A 19636-nucleotide genomic window follows, 5' to 3' on the forward strand; every position below is an offset into this window, starting at 1 on the left:
TCAGTGTGTGTGTGTGTGTTCAGTGTGTGTGTGTGTGTGTGTTCAGTGTGTGTGTTCAGTGTGTGTGTGTGTGTTCAGTGTGTGTGTGTGTGTTCAGTGTGTGTGTGTGTGTTCAGTGTGTGTGTGTGTGTTCAGTGTGTGTGTGTTCAGTGTGTGTGTGTGTGTCACAATCAATTACAAACTTGACTCCATGTAAATGAATGTAGTATGAAACTGAGGAATAAATGAATTAATGCTCCGCGCTTTAAGACGGCGATGAATCAGTGGGTAATTTCAAACTCGTGGGGCGTAAAATCATCCAGCGACTCACTGCAGAAATCCTCTAACACAATCAGACGTTCACGGATATTTGCCATTTGATGCACAGCGGACAACGGTGAGATTCTCTGAAAGTCAGCCGATAAGAAAGTTAAAACTGAAGATGGCTGCAGACAAGCTGAGGCAGTCGAGCCTAAAAAACCCAATCTTCTTCTGCAGACACTGTATGACTGAAACTGAGCAACATACATGTCATTTACAAGTCAGCATGGGCTAAACTAAGCCCTATTTCCCATGGAAACTGACCAATGGTTCGGCTAGACAACACCTGGATTCATCGGCTGGTGTCGTGAGCCGTTTGAAGCAGTTTTTTATAAAAGTTTAAGAGCGTTATATGGATAAGAAGCCTGGAAAGCTTTCCTCCAAAGCCTCAAATAAACACACTGACGTCTTGTACACTTAAAAAATCTCCGAAAAAAACATATAAAGTACTGGCAGAAACTGACCAGTACATTTTCCTTTATTATACAGACATTTATGCTAAAATAACATTTAAAGCCGTGCAAAATGTAAAATACAGGCAACACAACTGTAAAAATAAATATAGAAAATTCCTTCATATTAATACAGTATATTGCGCCCTACTTTTACAGATTTTTGTCAGAGTGTATGACATGTGGGTGAGTGAATTATCATGAACTTTTCATTTTAAAGTGAACTACTCCTTTAACTAGAAAAACTCAAAGGCAGAAACCCTCTGTTTGTTCTCTTATGAAGAGTCTACTGCAGATGAACGTAAAGGCGTGCATTAACACCTCTTGGAAAAGACTCAAACCACAGCACAGGTTCAATTATCTCCCAAACAGGTGTTTGTAAGATGATCTTGTACATTGATTTAAAAATATGTTTCATTTTGCTGCACGGCTCTTTCTGAGCGCTGCGTGTTCAGTCATCTCTCCTGAGAAGTCTCACGTTGCAGAAACGGACCTTTGATTTTGGAAAGCAACTAACATCATTAAGCAGTGTATCGGCACGGTAAAACCCTGGTGAAATAAGAGACGTGCTCTGTTTTATCTGTTTTAAAGCTGCACAGAGATTAGAAAACATCCCAGAGTTCAGACACACCGGCACACCGTCTGGGATGTGATTAATATGTTTATTGTGTGCAAAGCAAATATCTGTTTCTACACTAACTGAATACAGCTTCACGTCCAGCCAATATACAGTAGTGACCTGACATCAAATATACAAGACGAGCTTAAAATGACTGGAGTTCAAAGCGAGAAAGTTTGACAATCAAGAAACGATCTGCTCATTTGTTCCCTCGTGAACTTCAAACAGACTCCTATAACCTTTATATTTGGAGCAGGAATGTAGCTAACCTTTACTTTGTGACGCTTTGAAACAATGTAATTTATTGCCCCCAAATGAGTCGCGTAAGGCCACCCGGGACCACCGGAAGCTCACCTCTCCTCCTGAAGGCGGGGCTAATGAGCACGAGGGGCGTGTTGATTTCTGGCTCTGATGATCCGCCGTGACTGCCGGTTTCAGTCATGCCGTGATCTCCACACAACACCAGCAGGTTCGGCGACGTGCCTTCAGATTCCTGCAGCACACAGAAAGTGTACGGTCGGTACATCAGTGACGTTCACACATTCTGACAAAACTGTGTGGAAAAACTGGCGCAAATGAATACAAAAAGTTCAAAGTTCAACAATTCGTTTTTCTGTGATAATCTGGATTTTTCTCACAGGTTCATGTCAGTCTTTCACATTGCTGTTGGATGACATTATGTCCCTCCTGAGATTTGATTTTGTTGAAATACAACAAACACTGGACTGGAATGACCACAATACATCTAGAAATGATGATTTGAAATGAACATTTGTAACGGTCTCTTCATCGTTACATTCGTTTGTGTTGTATAACAAACATCACAACATGTGAGAATCGAACATCGACACTCCTGTAATAAAACACACAGCACTGCTAACAACCGATGGTCTAGAATCTTGTTGCTCGGTTTCAAATATTCATGAGCTTGCAAATGACTCTCTCTCCTCTCGCCCGAGTTAATGTACGCTAATGACCCGCACTGTGAACTAAAGCATTTCAAGCCGCCGCCACCTCACTCACGGGCTATTATCCGCACACACGCACACACACACACACACACACACACACACACACACACACACACACACACACACAGTCTGCATTGACAGGTGTGATTTAAACCACAAAGCGAAGCTGCAATATGATCCTTCTGTAATTGACGCAAGACTTGAGAGTCAAAGCTCAACTTTCCTTCCGGTCTGAACACTGTTATCTGAGCATCGCCGTGAAGAAAACAGCTTAACCCAGTCTAAAGTGGATTTCTGCTAACTGGTTTAGCTGGTCTACTATGCTAACCAGTTCTAGTTTGATGTCGCGCGCTCTCAGGCCGCTGCAGGGCTGCATCTGCGAGTATCTGGCGGCAGTTTCAGGACACTCGGATTCCAGCTGCGAGTTTGAAATATACTGCAGGAAAACCGCGGTATGGTGATGGATGAGTCTGCGACTGTAAAACTGTGTTTTCTTCCTCACGCTACAGGGGTTACCATCTTTCAGCAGAAGGAAACAGAATCAAGAGAGGAATATAAAGTGTGTTTTCTCTCGTCTTCCGTCTTTATGAGGTGTTTTAACCGTTACCCCCCGGACGCTTTCTTGTTACCGTAAAAAGCTCATTCGGAATAGATTGCTTCCCCCGTGACTCAATACCACAAAGCTTAAAGCCAAACAAAACTTTGGCAAGTCAACCAGCTCAAAAATAATTCAAGCGAGTGCCGGGAGTGGTGTTGAAAAGCTCAGTCGGCGGAGAGAAGGTGTGAATTTATCAGACGTGTTTGAATTCAGCGCAGAACAAGCGTCACGTGAAAGCGCTGAAGTGACTTCTGAAGAGTGAGTTAAGAACAAGAAGCAAACAGATAAAAGCACAAATAACACAACTGGAAAATGGAAAAAGGAAAACAAAAGGTGCAACATGTGACAACACGGAGTCTTCTTTGAATTCTATTGGGGAAGAGTGTGAGACATTCTGATTGGTCCACCCCAAGTGATCATTAGAGAGCATATCCTGTATGTAAGTTTGTTGTTTTGGGGGGAGCATCTCTTGGTGATGTAAGATATAACTGACCCTTGTCTCAGCATTTCTTGTATCATATAGCCAGATGAAGTTTGCTCGTAATTATCTTATGGTTTTCTTCTGTTTGTAATATACATCGAGTCATTAGCAGACGATTTTATCCAAAGTGACTTACAGAGAGTTCAGGGAGCAATAAAGCGATATGTCGTACAGGAGCAATAATACAATAAGTAAGTAAGTTTTTCTAGTTCCTTCAGTATCCCTAGATTCGTTTTTGTTAACTATGATTATTGGTTGCTGTTGTGCTAACTTATACCAATAAACAGTTTGTTGACTAGACTTGCTTTGACGTGACTTTTATGCTGCGACCTTAACCGAGCTGGCAGTAACAAACTGGTCATATTGCAAGTCATTCATGTCCGAAACAACATTTACTGATGCTTTTATGTGGAGGTTATAAATTCCAGATTAAAACAAAAACTGTAAAATACAAGACTGAGAGAGAAAGAGCGAGTCTTCCGTTTGACGTTTGTTATAAACACAAAGTGATTCTTCGCACACGGCAGCGGCAGTATCAGGGTTTTTATATCCAGGTCGACGGTGAGGAGTCTCATCTAGAGATCCTTTAATACTGCTTTGATTTAATTGAACGAGAGTCAAATAAATCACAGAAACACTTTACACAAAGAGCTCGAAACAAATTGAGAGAAACAGCAGTTTGTCAAGACCTCATGTAGTGTCGTGATAGCAAACTCTTCACATTCACTTTCAGGTTAAAGAAATCTATTATCAGTGTCTGTGAAAACATTCTGAAAAGTGACTAAAGTGTCTGAAACGCTGGCTAATAGGGATGTAACGATATCAAAATCTCACTGTACGATAAAACCTCGGCATAACGTCCGCTGTACGATATTCATTGCAATGTTTAAAATGACAAATGATGACTTGGAAACGTGCCATTCTCCTCTAATCATAACTGTTGACCTAAAAATGACCTTCGCTAAAGGTCACCTCTATTATTTTTCGATCATTCTCTATGTTAGGCCTGGACGAGCTATCGTTTCATGCAGTCATGTGACCACGATCATATCGAGACAAATTTTCTATTGCGATAACACGATATCCATCATATTGTTACATCCCTAGTGGCTAACAATATTAAAGCTCCCATCCGTAACTTTTGGCTCTGACGTATTCATCGTTGTATAAATATAGAAGACATATCAAAATCATACCTGACAGCTTGAGTTACAAATAAAACAATCTTTTTGGATCACTGAATTGAACTGATGAAGAAAACAAAGACAGCCAATCGAAATCCATTCGAATTTAAAGGGCCTTGCAGTTGAAATCTAAAACCGCGGTGTGCGAATTAAAATAATCGTAATGTTATCGTCTGTCGGTGTGGATGCTAATATAGTTATTGTTCACAGTGTGAACCTTGCCTTAAAGCTGTTTTAGGGGTCCATCTTTTTCTAAAAAAATCTCAGTTTATGCGAGTAGTTTTTTTAATGATTTTTGTTATATAATTGACTCGAAACAAATGAGACATTTGGCAGATGCTTTTTAATCATTTAATCTATACATATTGCAGGTTTTATCAGTATGTGTGTTCTCTGGGTTCAATCCATCAACTTCGACCCATTGAGCTGTAACTTAAAACTATGAATCTATTGAATAAACATATATCATTATGACCTTTTTCCCAATGCAGACTGTGAATTGCATCCTGAGAGGAACGTTACACACATAAACTAAGAGTTTACCCATGATGCTTTGGGGCTGGCTATAGTGTGTCAAAATCAGAGAATGCTCAGAGTTTCATTCAATTTAGTTTTATTTCAACATCATCTGCCCAAAGGTGATTTTGTTCAGGTAATAGATGGTGTCCTCAGGCTTACGTCAAGTAAGAATAAAGCCCCACAACTTTTCTCTCCCTCCAAAACAAGGCAAATAACGGATTTGCATGTCATTATACAGCATAGACGCAAAAACCCAGCGTGGGTGAATTTATAAAAGCGTGGCCCGATTCACGTCTTCACAGAAGGAAAACGACGTCCAGGATAACGAGGACAAGAAATTAAAGCGTACCATTATTTTGGGATTCTAGGAAGTGTTGTAATTTACAGGACGTGCATACGTTCGAGTGGGAATACACTCGCAGCATAAAAACACCGAACACAGCGCCGAGGTCCAGTGGAACGACCCTGAAGACCAGCAGAAACCCAGAAGTGTTTCTATTGTGAGGAAATCACTTCATTCCAGGGACCATTTGGGAGCGCAGAGACAAAGGAATGGAGGAATTGTTCTGTCTGAGGAGAAATATGATGCGTTCCTCTTTAAAGGGATACTACATCTTTCATTTCTGGCTGAAGTATCACTTTAAGAGCGAGCGAGGGACGCATTATAAGAGAGGGAGAGAAACTTCTGCACCGCAGCTGAATCTACAACATCACAGACGAGATCTCTTAAATATCTCAATTATTTCTGATGTTTTCACCGCTACAATCAACATTCATTTACACCTCCAGACTCTTCATGTCTTTCAACAATCACACTCTCATTTCATCCTCTTTTTAATTCTCCCACAGCAATTTGACTAATGCCGGGTTCACACCAAACGCGAACAATCGCGTTCCTCGCTCTTTATTACTCGCAGGAAAAAATCCATATTTTGGCATGAGTGAGGCGAGCTGACAAATATTTTACTTGCGCGGGAGACGAGAATGAAGCTGGATTCACACGGCACGCGGCAGTCGCGTCGGTCCAGTTCATTTTCAAAGGGAAACATGCGGTAAGTGGCAAAACGCAGGCCGCTTCGTTGCGAGCGGTGCTCGTGCACCCAAAATCCCGCAATTTCCACGGGCACGGCTCTTTGCGGCATGCGCAGCTGAAGATAAAAATATTCTGTCTTTTTGTGAACGGCAGCGGCAGCTACATCGGCTCAAAGGCGGCTGCCGCGCGGCAATTCCACCGCTGGTGTGAATCCAGCATGATGCACGTCATTCGCATCGCCTGCCGCGCGTTTGCATCTATTCGCATCTTTGCATTGACTTTGTATGTAATTTACTCGTGCAAATCACTTGATTTGCGTTTGGTGTGAACCCCCCACAGGACTAACTTGATTCTCCAAATAAACACAACCGAGAACTCCATCAAATCTCCTGAGATATAAAAGAGCGACATCTGAGCGACAAGTTTTCCTTCGTTGTGTGCTAAAACATCTGAGTAATCTCACGACGCTTCATAACACTGGTGACAGCCGAACGCTTCCGAAGGGCCCTGGATGTCCTGCATGTGCTTCACCTCCGTGACGAATAACACACCCTGAGTCACGCTGTCCACGTGATCCAGAGCTTTCAGACAAACAAACAAAAACAGTCAACACGATCCAAGTTTCTTTCTTCTGCAGAACACAAAAGAAGATATTTTGAAGAAAGTTGGTAACTGTACAGCGTCTGCACCCATTCGCTTCTATTGAACGGACACAAAACCAATGCAAGTGAATGGGGTCCAGTTAACAACATTAAAAAGAAAATCTTCTTCTTTGTTCTGCGGAAGAAAGAAGGTCATGCAGGTTTGACATGACAACAGGGCGAGTACATTTGTATTTTGGGCGAAGTGTCCCTTTAACAGAAGATAGTTTCCAGTTTCTAAAGAAGTCACAGGACTAAAAATAATCTGCACCTCTACAAGACGAGATATACTGTATATACCGTCTGCACATATGATGGCATGAAAACAATGGATCAGATGTAGTTACGACCTTGAAATCTGGACCAAATGTGCAAATACGGCAAAATATATCATTACAGTTCAAAATCAACTGACCAGCTCCCTGCCACCGATGAGAGATTAAGAGATCCAGAAGCTTACTAATGCTGATTGGTCAGATTTCAATTACCCATAATGCTTTGCCAAACTGATCAATCCTCTGCGAAACAGCAGTGATGGTGGTAAAGGTAAAGAGAGAGAGGAACAGAGCGCTCGGTCATATCGATCATTCTTACTTTAACTTCACCCACCAGCAGTAGAAAACATCTGACTTGACACAGCGCTCCGGGGAATCCTTCACAATCTGACATCTTAATTCATGTCGCACCCCCATTTCTCCTCTCTGATCCCTCAGCACTTACTCTCGTTACACGCAAACAATACTCAAACAATCCCACACGGAATAAGCCTTCCAACGGACACATTTCTCTTACAGAAAATTACTTTTGGGGTTTTTTGGTAAAGGAAAAAAAACGGCTAGAATGAAACTATAATAAACTTATGAAATTTAAAGAGTCAATATTTTGTGATTTTTAGCGACCTACTTTGGCTTATGGAGTGTCCAACAACAAGTTTACGTACATAGAGGGTGTAAAACAAGTTCATTTTCTAATAATAGTCAGTTATTGTTACCTTACTTCTTGAGTGACTCTCAAATGATTCGTTCGGCGATTCATCCGTCTAATCCCCTCCTTTCTGTCAGCCTACTCTGATCTGATTGGTCAGATGGTCTAGTCTGCTGTGATTGGTCAACCGTGTGCAGTGTCGCAAATGGAGCGTAGGCGGGCATTACACCGCAAATTTGACCCGTAACCGAAATGAGAACGACAGACGACTCGTTCGCGTGATTCAGAGTCGACTCCTTTTTTCTCAAGTCAATAACTTTGTTATTCGTGCATGAAATGTCATTTTAAGGAGATTGTAATAGTTACTCTTTAAGCTCCAACTTGCAGGAAAAACCTTGAAAATGTACACATCACCCCAACGCAACTAGATCATTGTAGCGAGGAAGGCGGGACGAGAGCCGTGGGGCAGGAAGGCGGAAGGCGGGGCGTGAGTGATAATGAGTATCAGCTGTACGCGCACCGGTCCCGCATGCCCCACGGGGAGCTAGGGAGCATAAGAGGACGAGCGACGGGACTGCCGACGAGAGAGGACCGGGCGCGGAAACTGTTAAGTTTTGTTTATGTTTGTGTGGCCGGCAGTCGACCGTGAGGTGGCTGCCGGCCTTTTACTTCCGTGTTATTGTTTGTTTATTTTTGATTAAAGTTTATTGTTTAAATGTTCGCCGGTTCCCGCCTCCTTCCTTCCCTTACATTGAACTTTGTTACAATCATTAATTACCAACATCTGTCAATTTTTTTACCCTGATGTCCTCACAGTGCACCCTTTATGATAAAACACAAGTCTATGTGTTACCCGACGGCACCTTCTTGTGAATAAGCTACAGTGCATGAAAGGAATAAATCCCTTCATAAAGGGTTGATATGATTAATGAGAATAGGTGTGTTTCTCTCGTCCTCTCTCTCAGAACAGATTTCATGTGCTGAACACACTGGACATCAGGCCGGTGCTGTGGATGTGTAAAAGTAGGACACCGATGTCAGGAATCTGTGCTCATGACCCGTGACCGAAAGCGCCGCGTGGCTGGATTTCTCATATAGATCTTATCAAGAGTCCAGATTATTGTGGTCGGTTATCCGCTGTACCTGCAAGTTTACCACACGCTCATATTTGCACACACATGGCTGCCAACTTTTCCGTTTAGCTTGGAGGGAGATTTTTTGGCCCTTGGGATGCTGGGTAACTGAAGGAAGCAGGTATGTGATGGTGGAAACACCTCGCAATGGAAATATTGTGATTGTCAAAACATTTGATAACATCATTTCCTTTCATTCATTTTAGGTGAACTGTCCCTTTAAATTTTGAGCACTTATAAAGGTTGTTGACACTTGGGAGATTAAAAGAATTGATTGTTAAATAATGCATTTGCAAAGAAGTTATTTTTTCTTTTCTTTTTATAGGGTTACCTATAATCTATAAACAGAGTCGACCATGTTTTAGTGAAGGTCTGAGAATAATTTAATGAAGTGAATTTACTTGGTAACCATTTAATTAATTCATTTATTCCTAATCTTATCCCTAATAAAATGCTGAAAACAGCTCTGTTACTGTCTCTTGCCTTGTCACACTTTTAATTGCGAATTACATTTCATCAATCACATAAGTAACATATTTTTCATCTAAAACGGTGTTTTGTAGTTTGCATCAGTGCGGTCAACATTTCTATTGTTAAAAAGTTGTAAAATATTGGATGTGCGTTGCACTCTGACTCTTAACGGTCTTCTTTGATTTGATTGGTCACTGCTCGGCTCTCTTAACAGCATCTCCCGCCTTCTTACATTTAATCGGCCACCATATTTTGACATTGAGGTCCACTGCTAGACCGCTGAGATGTAGAAAAGTTTGCAGCACCAAAATACAGATTGGCTTTGGTCATTTATTTAACAAATTTTGTGGATGCTAATATAGTTATTGTTCACAGTGTGAACCTTGCCTTAAAGCTGTTTTAGGGGTCCATCTTTTTCTAAAAAAATCTCAGTTTATGCGAGTAGTTTTTTTAATGATTTTTGTTATATAATTGACTCGAAACAAATGAGACATTTGGCAGATGCTTTTTAATCATTTAATCTATACATATTGCAGGTTTTATCAGTATGTGTGTTCTCTGGGTTCAATCCATCAACTTCGACCCATTGAGCTGTAACTTAAAACTATGATTCTATTGAATAAACATATATCATTATGACCTTTTTCCCAATGCAGACTGTGAATTGCATCCTGAGAGGAACGTTACACACATAAACTAAGAGTTTACCCATGATGCTTTGGGGCTGGCTATAGTGTGTCAAAATCAGAGAATGCTCAGAGTTTCATTCAATTTTGTTTTATTTCAACATCATCTGCCCAAAGGTGATTTTGTTCAGGTAATAGATGGTGTCCTCAGGCTTACGTCTAGTAAGAATAAAGCCCCACAACTTTTCTCTCCCTCCAAAACAAGGCAAATAACGGATTTGCATGTCATTATACAGCATAGACGCAAAAACCCAGCGTGGGTGAATTTATAAAAGCGTGGCCCGATTCACGTCTTCACAGAAGGAAAACGACGTCCAGGATAACGAGGACAAGAAATTAAAGCGTACCATTATTTTGGGATTCTTGGAAGTGTTGTAATTTACAGGACGTGCATACGTTCGAGTGGGAATACTCTCGCAGTATAAAAACACCGAACACAGCGCCGAGGTCCAGTGGAACGACCCTGAAGACCAGCAGAAACCCAGAAGTGTTTCTATTGTGAGGAAATCACTTCATTCCAGGGACCATTTGGGAGCGCAGAGACAAAGGAATGGAGGAATTGTTCTGTCTGAGGAGAAATATGATGCGTTCCTCTTTAAAGGGATACTACATCTTTCATTTCTGGCTGAAGTATCACTTTAAGAGCGAGCGAGGGACGCATTATAAGAGAGGGAGAGAAACTTCTGCACCGCAGCTGAATCTACAACATCACTGACGAGATCTCTTAAATATCTCAATTATTTCTGATGTTTTCACCGCTACAATCTACATTCATTTACACCTCCAGACTCTTCATGTCTTTCAACAATCACACTCTCATTTCATCCTCTTTTTAATTCTCCCACAGCTATTTGACTAATGCCGGGTTCACACCAAACGCGAACAATCGCGTTCCTCGCTCTTTATTACTCGCAGGAAAAAATCCATATTTTGGCATGAGTGAGGCGAGCTGACAAATATTTTACTTGCGCGGGAGACGAGAATGAAGCTGGATTCACACGGCACGCGGCAGTCGCGTCGGTCCAGTTCATTTTCAAAGGGAAACATGCGGTAAGTGGCAAAACGCTGGCCGCTTCGTTGCGAGCGGTGCTCGTGCACCCAAAATCCCGCAATTTCCACGGGCACGGCTCTTTGCGGCATGCGCAGCTGAAGATAAAAATATTCTGTCTTTTTGTGAACGGCAGCGGCAGCTACATCGGCTCAAAGGCGGCTGCCGCGCGGCAATTCCACCGCTGGTGTGAATCCAGCATGATGCACGTCATTCGCATCGCCTGCCGCGCGTTTGCTTCTATTCGCATCTTTGCATTGACTTTGTATGTAATTTACTCGTGCAAATCACTTGATTTGCGTTTGGTGTGAACCCCCCACAGGACTAACTTGATTCTCCAAATAAACACAACCGAGAACTCCATCAAATCTCCTGAGATATAAAAGAGCGACATCTGAGCGACAAGTTTTCCTTCGTTGTGTGCTAAAACATCTGAGTAATCTCACGACGCTTCATAACACTGGTGACAGCCGAACGCTTCCGAAGGGCCCTGGATGTCCTGCATGTGCTTCACCTCCGTGACGAATAACACACCCTGAGTCACGCTGTCCACGTGATCCAGAGCTTTCAGACAAACAAACAAAAACAGTCAACACGATCCAAGTTTCTTTCTTCTGCAGAACACAAAAGAAGATATTTTGAAGAAAGTTGGTAACTGTACAGCGTCTGCACCCATTCGCTTCTATTGTACGGACACAAAACCAATGCAAGTGAATGGGGTCCAGTTAACAACATTAAAAAGAAAATCTTCTTCTTTGTTCTGCGGAAGAAAGAAGGTCATGCAGGTTTGACATGACAACAGGGCGAGTACATTTGTATTTTGGGCGAAGTGTCCCTTTAACAGAAGATAGTTTCCAGTTTCTAAAGAAGTCACAGGACTAAAAATAATCTGCACCTCTACAAGACGAGATTTACTGTATATACCGTCTGCACATATGATGGCATGAAAACAATGGATCAGATGTAGTTACGACCTTGAAATCTGGACCAAATGTGCAAATACGGCAAAATATATCATTACAGTTCAAAATCATCTGACCAGCTCCCTGCCACCGATGAGAGATTAAGAGATCCAGAAGCTTACTAATGCTGATTGGTCAGATTTCAATTACCCATAATGCTTTGCCAAACTGATCAATCCTCTGCGAAACAGCAGTGATGGTGGTAAAGGTAAAGAGAGAGAGGAACAGAGCGCTCGGTCATATCGATCATTCTTACTTTAACTTCACCCACCAGCAGTAGAAAACATCTGACTTGACACAGCGCTCCGGGGAATCCTTCACAATCTGACATCTTAATTCATTTCGCACCCTCATTTCTCCTCTCTGATCCCTCAGCACTTTCTCTCGTTACACGCAAACAATACTCAAACAATCCCACACGGAATAAGCCTTCCAACGGACACATTTCTCTTACAGAAAATTACTTTTGGGGTTTTTTGGTAAAGGAAAAAAAACGGCTAGAATGAAACTATAATAAACTTATGAAATTTAAAGAGTCAATATTTTGTGATTTTTAGCGACCTACTTTGGCTTATGGAGTGTCCAACAACAAGTTTACGTACATAGAGGGTGTAAAACAAGTTCATTTTCTAATAATAGTCAGTTATTGTTACCTTACTTCTTGAGTGACTCTCAAATGATTCGTTCGGCGATTCATCCGTCTAATCCCCTCCTTTCTGTCAGCCTACTCTGATCTGATTGGTCAGATGGTCTAGTCTGCTGTGATTGGTCTACCGCGTGCAGTGTCGCAAATGGAACGTAGGCGGGCATTACACGGAGTGACGCAAATCTGACCCGGAACTGAAATGAGAACGACAGACGACTCGTTCGCGTGATTCAGAGTCGACTCCTTTTTTCTCAAGTCAATAACTTTGTTATTCGTTCATGAAATGTCATTTTAAGGAGATTGTAATAGTTACTCTTTAAGCTCCAACTTGCAGGAAAAACCTTGAAAATGTACACATCACTCCAACGCAACTAGATCATTAATTACCAACATCTGTCAATTTTTTTACCCTGATGTCCTCACAGTGCACCCTTTATGATAAAACACAAGTCTATGTGTTACCCGACGGCACCTTCTTGTGAATAAGCTACAGTGCATGAAAGGAATAAATCCCTTCATAAAGGGTTGATATGATTAATGAGAATAGGTGTGTTTCTCTCGTCCTCTCTCTCAGAACAGATTTCATGTGCTGAACACACTGGACATCAGGCCGGTGCTGTGGATGTGTAAAAGTAGGACACCGATGTCAGGAATCTGTGCTCATGACCCGTGACCGAAAGCGCCGCGTGGCTGGATTTCTCATATAGATCTTATCAAGAGTCCAGATTATTGTGGTCGGTTATCCGCTGTACCTGCAAGTTTACCACACGCTCATATTTGCACACACATGGCTGCCAACTTTTCCGTTTAGCTTGGAGGGAGATTTTTTGGCCCTTGGGATGCTGGGTAACTGAAGGAAGCAGGTATGTGATGGTGGAAACTAGGGCTGTGCGATTTGGGGAAAATATCTAATTGCGATTTTTTTGACAGACATTGCGATTGCGATTTGATTTGCGATTTTAACTTTTCTAATTCAAGCTCAGTCAATATTGTTGTGTGGAGCACAGTATGGGTATAGTTACCCTGCTGAAGAAAACAACAAAAAAAACATACAGAAATTCTAATTGTTTCCATTAAAACCATTACAAAATTATTTTTGTAGTGTGTTTTGGGCATTATTCAAATAGGGCTTACTGTTGTTCAATTGGTTCCCAACTTCCAGATTACATCACACCAATAGAATCCAAATACCAGTGTACACTATTATAGTTTCCATTAAAACAAATACAACTCCCATGTAACCCTTAAATCCATAACATTTTCTATTGTGTTAGTGAATTATTAATAAAAGTTCATAGGTTACATAGGCTGATTTATATTTTTTTAAGTATGTGGTTTTTTTTAAACAAGTAAAAATGTGCTGAATGTTTAATTTCATCAAGTGAAATTAGCAAAACAGTTAGATAGAATTTACATTGTTTGAAACGCGGAGCTAGGCGTGAGTTACACAGGGTGCGCGCGTGCGTCAAGCCTCGTCCATATTGCCAGATGCCCGGTGGAGCCGGACTCAGTACTATAAACGTCATTACGAAACAGGCTGTGTGTGCGCGTCAAGTTTAAACGGCTCGTCCGCGAGACACGCAACGCGGGGAAGAGTCGCGCGAGTATGACACAGGCTGTGTGTGCGGTCTTCTGAATTGGACGGTTCTTTAGTATTTATTTGCCTAATATGATCGATCTGACTCTGCAGATGCCATAATAACACACACTGTCTCTCTCCTGCCTTCTGTATGTTTTTTTTTTTTAATGACGGACGNTTTATGCAGTTGGCTGGGGCAGTGCTGATTAGGCATAACGGAGGTGCGCTCACTCAGTTGGTTAGCAAGAATGCCACTCAAAGCGGGCTTGGAACAGACGCGTTTCCTATTTTTCACATCGCTTCCACATCGCAGCCTCTTGCGATTAGCAAATCGCAACGTCTCACATCGCGATTGCGATTCGATTTCGATTAATCGTTCAGCCCTAGTGGAAACACCTCGCAGTGGAAATATTGTGATTGTCAAAACATTTGATAACGTCATTTCCTTCTTTCATTCATTTTAGGTGAACTGTCCCTTTAAATTTTGAGCACTTATAAAGGTTGTTGACACTTGGGAGATCTTGTAAAAAAAGAATTGATTGTTAAATAATGCATTTGCAAATAAGTTTTTATAGGCTTACCTATAATCTATAAACAGAGTCGACCATGTTTTAGTGAAGGTCTGTGAATAATTTAATGAAGTGAATTTACTTGGTAACCATTTAATTAATTCATTTATTCCTAATCTTATCCCTAATAAAATGCTGAAAACAGCTCTGTTACTGTCTCTTGCCTTGTCACACTTTTAATTGCGAATTACATTTCATCAATCAAATAAGTAACATATTTTTCATCTAAAACGGTGTTTTGTAGTTTGCATCAGTGCGGTCAACATTTCTATTGTTAAAAAGTAGTAAAATATTGGATGTGCGTTGCACTCTGACTCTTAACGGTCTTCTTTGATTTGATTGGTCACTGCTCGGCTCTCTTAACAGCATCTCCCGCCTTCTTACATTTAATCGGCCACCATATTTTGACATTGAGGTCCACTGCTAGACCGCTGAGATGTAGAAAAGTTTGCAGCACCAAAATACAGATTGGCTTTGGTCATTTATTTAACAAATTTAAATACACACCACAGAAAAAAATGGCGTTGCAACCCTGCGTGAGAAAATGAATGTGTGGCGTGAGAGCGTAAGAACAGAGTCAGTTGCGTGAGTCTCATGGCGAATGCGTGAGTGTTGGCAGCCCTGTACACATATATACATGAGTTTCTGACCAATTTATGACACATTCTTAAGGAAAAACGTAGTTGCAAACTGTTCTTTGGTTTCAAGACACATAGAGCGTTATGAAGAGAGAGAGAGAGAGAGTGAGTTCTGTAAGGTTGAAACGAGCCAACTGGTCCATTGGGAGAAGTTCAAGAATTGTATTTGGGTCAGAACTCTTAGCTCCTAAAATACAGAGAGATAAACACACTTCAGGAAAAACACATGAAAGAAAAACGAGAAAGGTGTTTCCCTGCCAAATCTACCACTAGAACACATTACACTGTGAAACATTAAGGTGATTAACCCTTTATCGTATTTGGTAACTTAATCGACCAATCCCAACAGCGTTTCCATGCCTCTCCGTGAGCTTGTGTAAGCGCATGGATGTCTCCCAGTCAATCAAGAGAGATCAGTCTACGTCACAAATAGTGACGTCATGGCATGTGGCCAATCAGGAGCTGCCGGGGCGTTTCAAACTTCAGCGTAATTCTGGAATTTGTGAAACACGGATCTGCGCTCCTACCTACTCCCACAAATACGTAAATATCATCGAAACGAAGAATGATAAGTTAATGAAACTCACACGTTATAAGGTTGAATAGTTGTGTTTAATGTTAAGAGAGATGTTATTTGCGTAGGATTTCTAGAAAGAAGCGAACGTTGTTGCAGAAAAATGGTTTGATCATATTTGATCATACGCCCGTTTCAGGTAAATGACAAAGGCCTGATTTCATAGACGAGGCTTAGCCTAAGCCAGGACTGTGCCTTAGTTCATTTAGGCTATTTAAGTCGCTTTCATTAAAATGCCTTTGAAAAAAAACATTACTGATGTGCATCTTGAGACAAAACCATGGCACTGACATATTGTAAGATATTTTATTAAGAAGTTATTTTCAGTTGAGACAGCTTAAAATTCATTTTAGTCTGGGACTAGTCTTAAGCCTTGTCTGTGGAACCGGGGCCAAGAGTCCATATTTAGACATACACCCGATAAGTCTAGTAAGTCATACTTTTACTAATAATGCATTAACGTAGGGCAATCCTATTTATTCATGCATTGAATGTTGCCACAGGTTTGTATAACATTATACAGTGATCCAGTGGGAAACTTAAACTTACTGTATTACAGTTTCTATTATACCAAAATGGCATATATTTGTTTATTTTTACTGTGAGCCTTATCACTGCCAGTACTCAGTGCTATTTTTCACTTCTTATGATATATTTATAATTTATATGTCAATATTCTTTACTTCAATAGATCTGCACCTCACTGTCACGGCTTTGAGTGCGTGTTTGTGCTCCTAAATAAATATTCTATGAAGTTTATATAGTTTTATGCATTTATTTATATTTTATATATGTGTCTTATATTTTTTAATATATAAACGTTTTGGGAAAAAAATGACCATAGACCGGCGAGGAACCATATATCGTAACTTCAGTGATCTTGATTTTCAACATACATTTTTTTTTTCTTTTGAGTCAAAAAAGTCTTGTGATAACCTCCAATAACACTCCAGGGTTGAAACTGTGGATTTCTAAGCGTTTCAATGAGTGCCCTATAAAGGGTTAAAAGGTTCTTCACAGCGACGCCACAGAAGAACCATTCAGTCAAAGGTTCTTTAAAGAAGCATCTCTTTCTTACGTTCTTATCATCTAAAGAACCTTCTTTTCCGCCTGAAAAGAACCTTTTGTGAAACAGAAAGGTTCTTCAAATGTTAAAGGTTCTTTATGGAACCATTTAGACAAAAAAGGTTCTTCTATGGCATCGAAGAACCTTTTGAAGCACTTTTATTTTTAAGAGAGTATGTGAAGATGCTGAGGTCCCTGTTTTGGGTATTTTACTGTGTTTCTGTACAGTTGCTAGGGTGTTCTGTTTGGTTGCTATGGCAACTTTCTGAATTTGTCGGCCTCCTGGACCTAAAATGAGCACTTCTAGCCACAGCTCAGTTTCAGTTTACTATTTAAACACACACACACACACCTTTGATATGAGGGCTGCGTGTATCTTCTTCATGATGTCATCCATCTCCGTGAGCTTTGGTCCAATCAGAGAGCTGTGCGGTCCACTGATGTGACCGATGTGGTCCAGACCCAGATAGTGTAAGATGAGAATGTCCCAGTCGTCTCTTTTTAAGGTGTCGTCCAAATGACGGGTGACGTTATTATCCACCTGAGACAAAAACACACAGTGACAGATGATCACACTCCGGTGACGATCGTTTGGATTTATTTTGGGCAGAGTTTGCTCACTTCCGTGTAGTCGGACACGAAGAAGGATGTAGTCCCGTCCTGTTCCATGAAGTGTTTGGGGAAGAGTCGGACCCAAGTGTCATCGCCATAAAAGATGATGCGTTTGCCAGCGTTCTTGGCCTGCCAGATGAGGTTGTCCTCCAACAGAGCCGGAGAGTTCAGATTCATCACCACATCAATAAAACCTGGAATACTGCCGGTGGTCAGAGCCTACAAACACACAAACACTCACGAAATCATGATTCACTTACAAAACACAAAACACACAACACATATTCACATGTCTGATGGTTTTGACTACGCCAAGACAGAGATCTCAGCTGAGCCGAACAGAAGACATTTCTATGAACATACACATTACATATAACATTGAAACCCTAATAAACAAAGCATTTAATACAAAAAATATGTACAACATCAAACAGAGACACACACACCACAGCTAAACACAAACATAACGCTGCGCTGTAATAAAATATACCAAACCTGTTGGTTCTTGTTGTGTATAAAATCGTTCTCATCTCATGACGTGTCGGGTTGAATGTGTGTGAATGTAAATGAACGGAGATGTTAAAATAGGCCAGATTAGCTAGGCCTTCATTAGCTATTCTTGGAACAGCATCACAAATTTCAAACTCTTTGTAGTTTCACCAGGAGGAAAGAGAAACACAAAACCTCTTCCTCGTCCTGGTGGAAAACAAAATCTCCTCACTTACAAAACACAAGCAGACTCCTACAAGCTCATCTCTCAGGACCGCCATCATCTAATGACGCTGTCAATGAAAACTACAGATGAAACACACACACACACACACGATCCATGAGAACAGCCGTCCTGTTTGCTGTGTGGGTTATAATGAGGATATAGATTACGTGTCTCACAACATCATTACTGTCATCACGCGTGTTTGTCAAAGACAATAAACACAGAGAGAGGGATGAGAATACAGTAAGCATGAGAAGATCTCTTATAAGACTAGTCTTCATATTTTGCTCTAAAGACATTTCCCCGATCCACCAAGAACATTTATTGAAACTATACGTCAACATCATGAAATGCTTTATTGTTTTTTAGAAGTAAAATTTGAATATTTGTTTTAGTTTTATGTAATTATATATATTTGCAGAAAATAGGATGGTTACATTTACTCGCCTTCGCATTGTTCCAAATTTGTTTCAATTTCTTTGTTCTGATGAACACAGAGAGAGATATTTGGAAGAATGCTTGTGTAAACAAACAGTTCTTGGACCCCACTGACTACCATAGTAGGAAAAATTACTTTATATTTTGCGGTTCACAAAAGAAGATATTTTGAAGAATGTAGGACAACAAACAGTTCTGGGCCACTTTTGACTACCATTGTAATTTTTCCGACTTATGCTAGATTCAAGATCTTTATTGTCATGTACTAGGTTCAATGAAATTCTTATTTTTACTCTTCACAAGAAAAACAGGGTGGAAAAACATTTACCAATACAACAAAACACGAAAATAACATTTTCAAAGTATAAGAAGGCAGTGCAAATAAGTGATAAAGTTAAAGCAGTAGTGGGATTCTTGACACTAGAAAGAGGTAAATGCTCCCAAACTTTGTTCATCCTTATAAACAACGTTAACCGATGACATGAAACTATTGTTAAAATACTACAGCGCACTGCTTTGCTAATATTAGATAATCACTTACGCACAGGCGTCTAAAACGTCTAACAACACAAAATAAAAAACAGCCTGTTTAACTCTAAAGGTCAGAGAGAGGCTGGAAAACTGTTTTTGTATTAAAGTCCCCCTGAACCAGAAGTTGCGATCATGTTTACTTCCGTATTAGTGAATAGAATTTATAATGAGAAAAATAGTGGGTGTGGCTTCTGTCTTTTCCCTGCGATTTGATTTGATGTATAAAACAGCCGTTGCATTTTGAAAT

At 40.7% G+C, this 19636-nt stretch overlaps 1 protein-coding gene across 3 annotated transcripts in view; it reads right to left on the reverse strand.

Annotated features, from left to right (window-relative positions):
* pigg (phosphatidylinositol glycan anchor biosynthesis class G) overlaps nucleotides 1-19636 on the reverse strand; it is a 71765-nt gene that overhangs the window by 43954 nt on the left and 8175 nt on the right. For all 3 annotated transcript variants that reach the window (XR_008964125.1, XM_057348925.1, XM_057348924.1), the window contains 3 exons: nucleotides 17715-17924; nucleotides 17446-17634; nucleotides 1726-1864 (listed from right to left, as the gene is read on the reverse strand). Coding sequence is in view for 2 of the 3 variants with exons in the window: in XM_057348925.1 (XP_057204908.1) it covers nucleotides 1726-1864; nucleotides 17446-17634; nucleotides 17715-17924 (538 nt within the window). In the remaining variant the exon portion in view is untranslated. The remainder of the gene's footprint in view (nucleotides 1-1725; nucleotides 1865-17445; nucleotides 17635-17714; nucleotides 17925-19636) is intronic.

Source organism: Triplophysa rosa, linkage group LG13, assembly GCF_024868665.1.
Source record: "Triplophysa rosa linkage group LG13, Trosa_1v2, whole genome shotgun sequence".
In the NCBI taxonomy this organism is placed as follows: Eukaryota; Metazoa; Chordata; class Actinopteri; order Cypriniformes; family Nemacheilidae; genus Triplophysa; species Triplophysa rosa.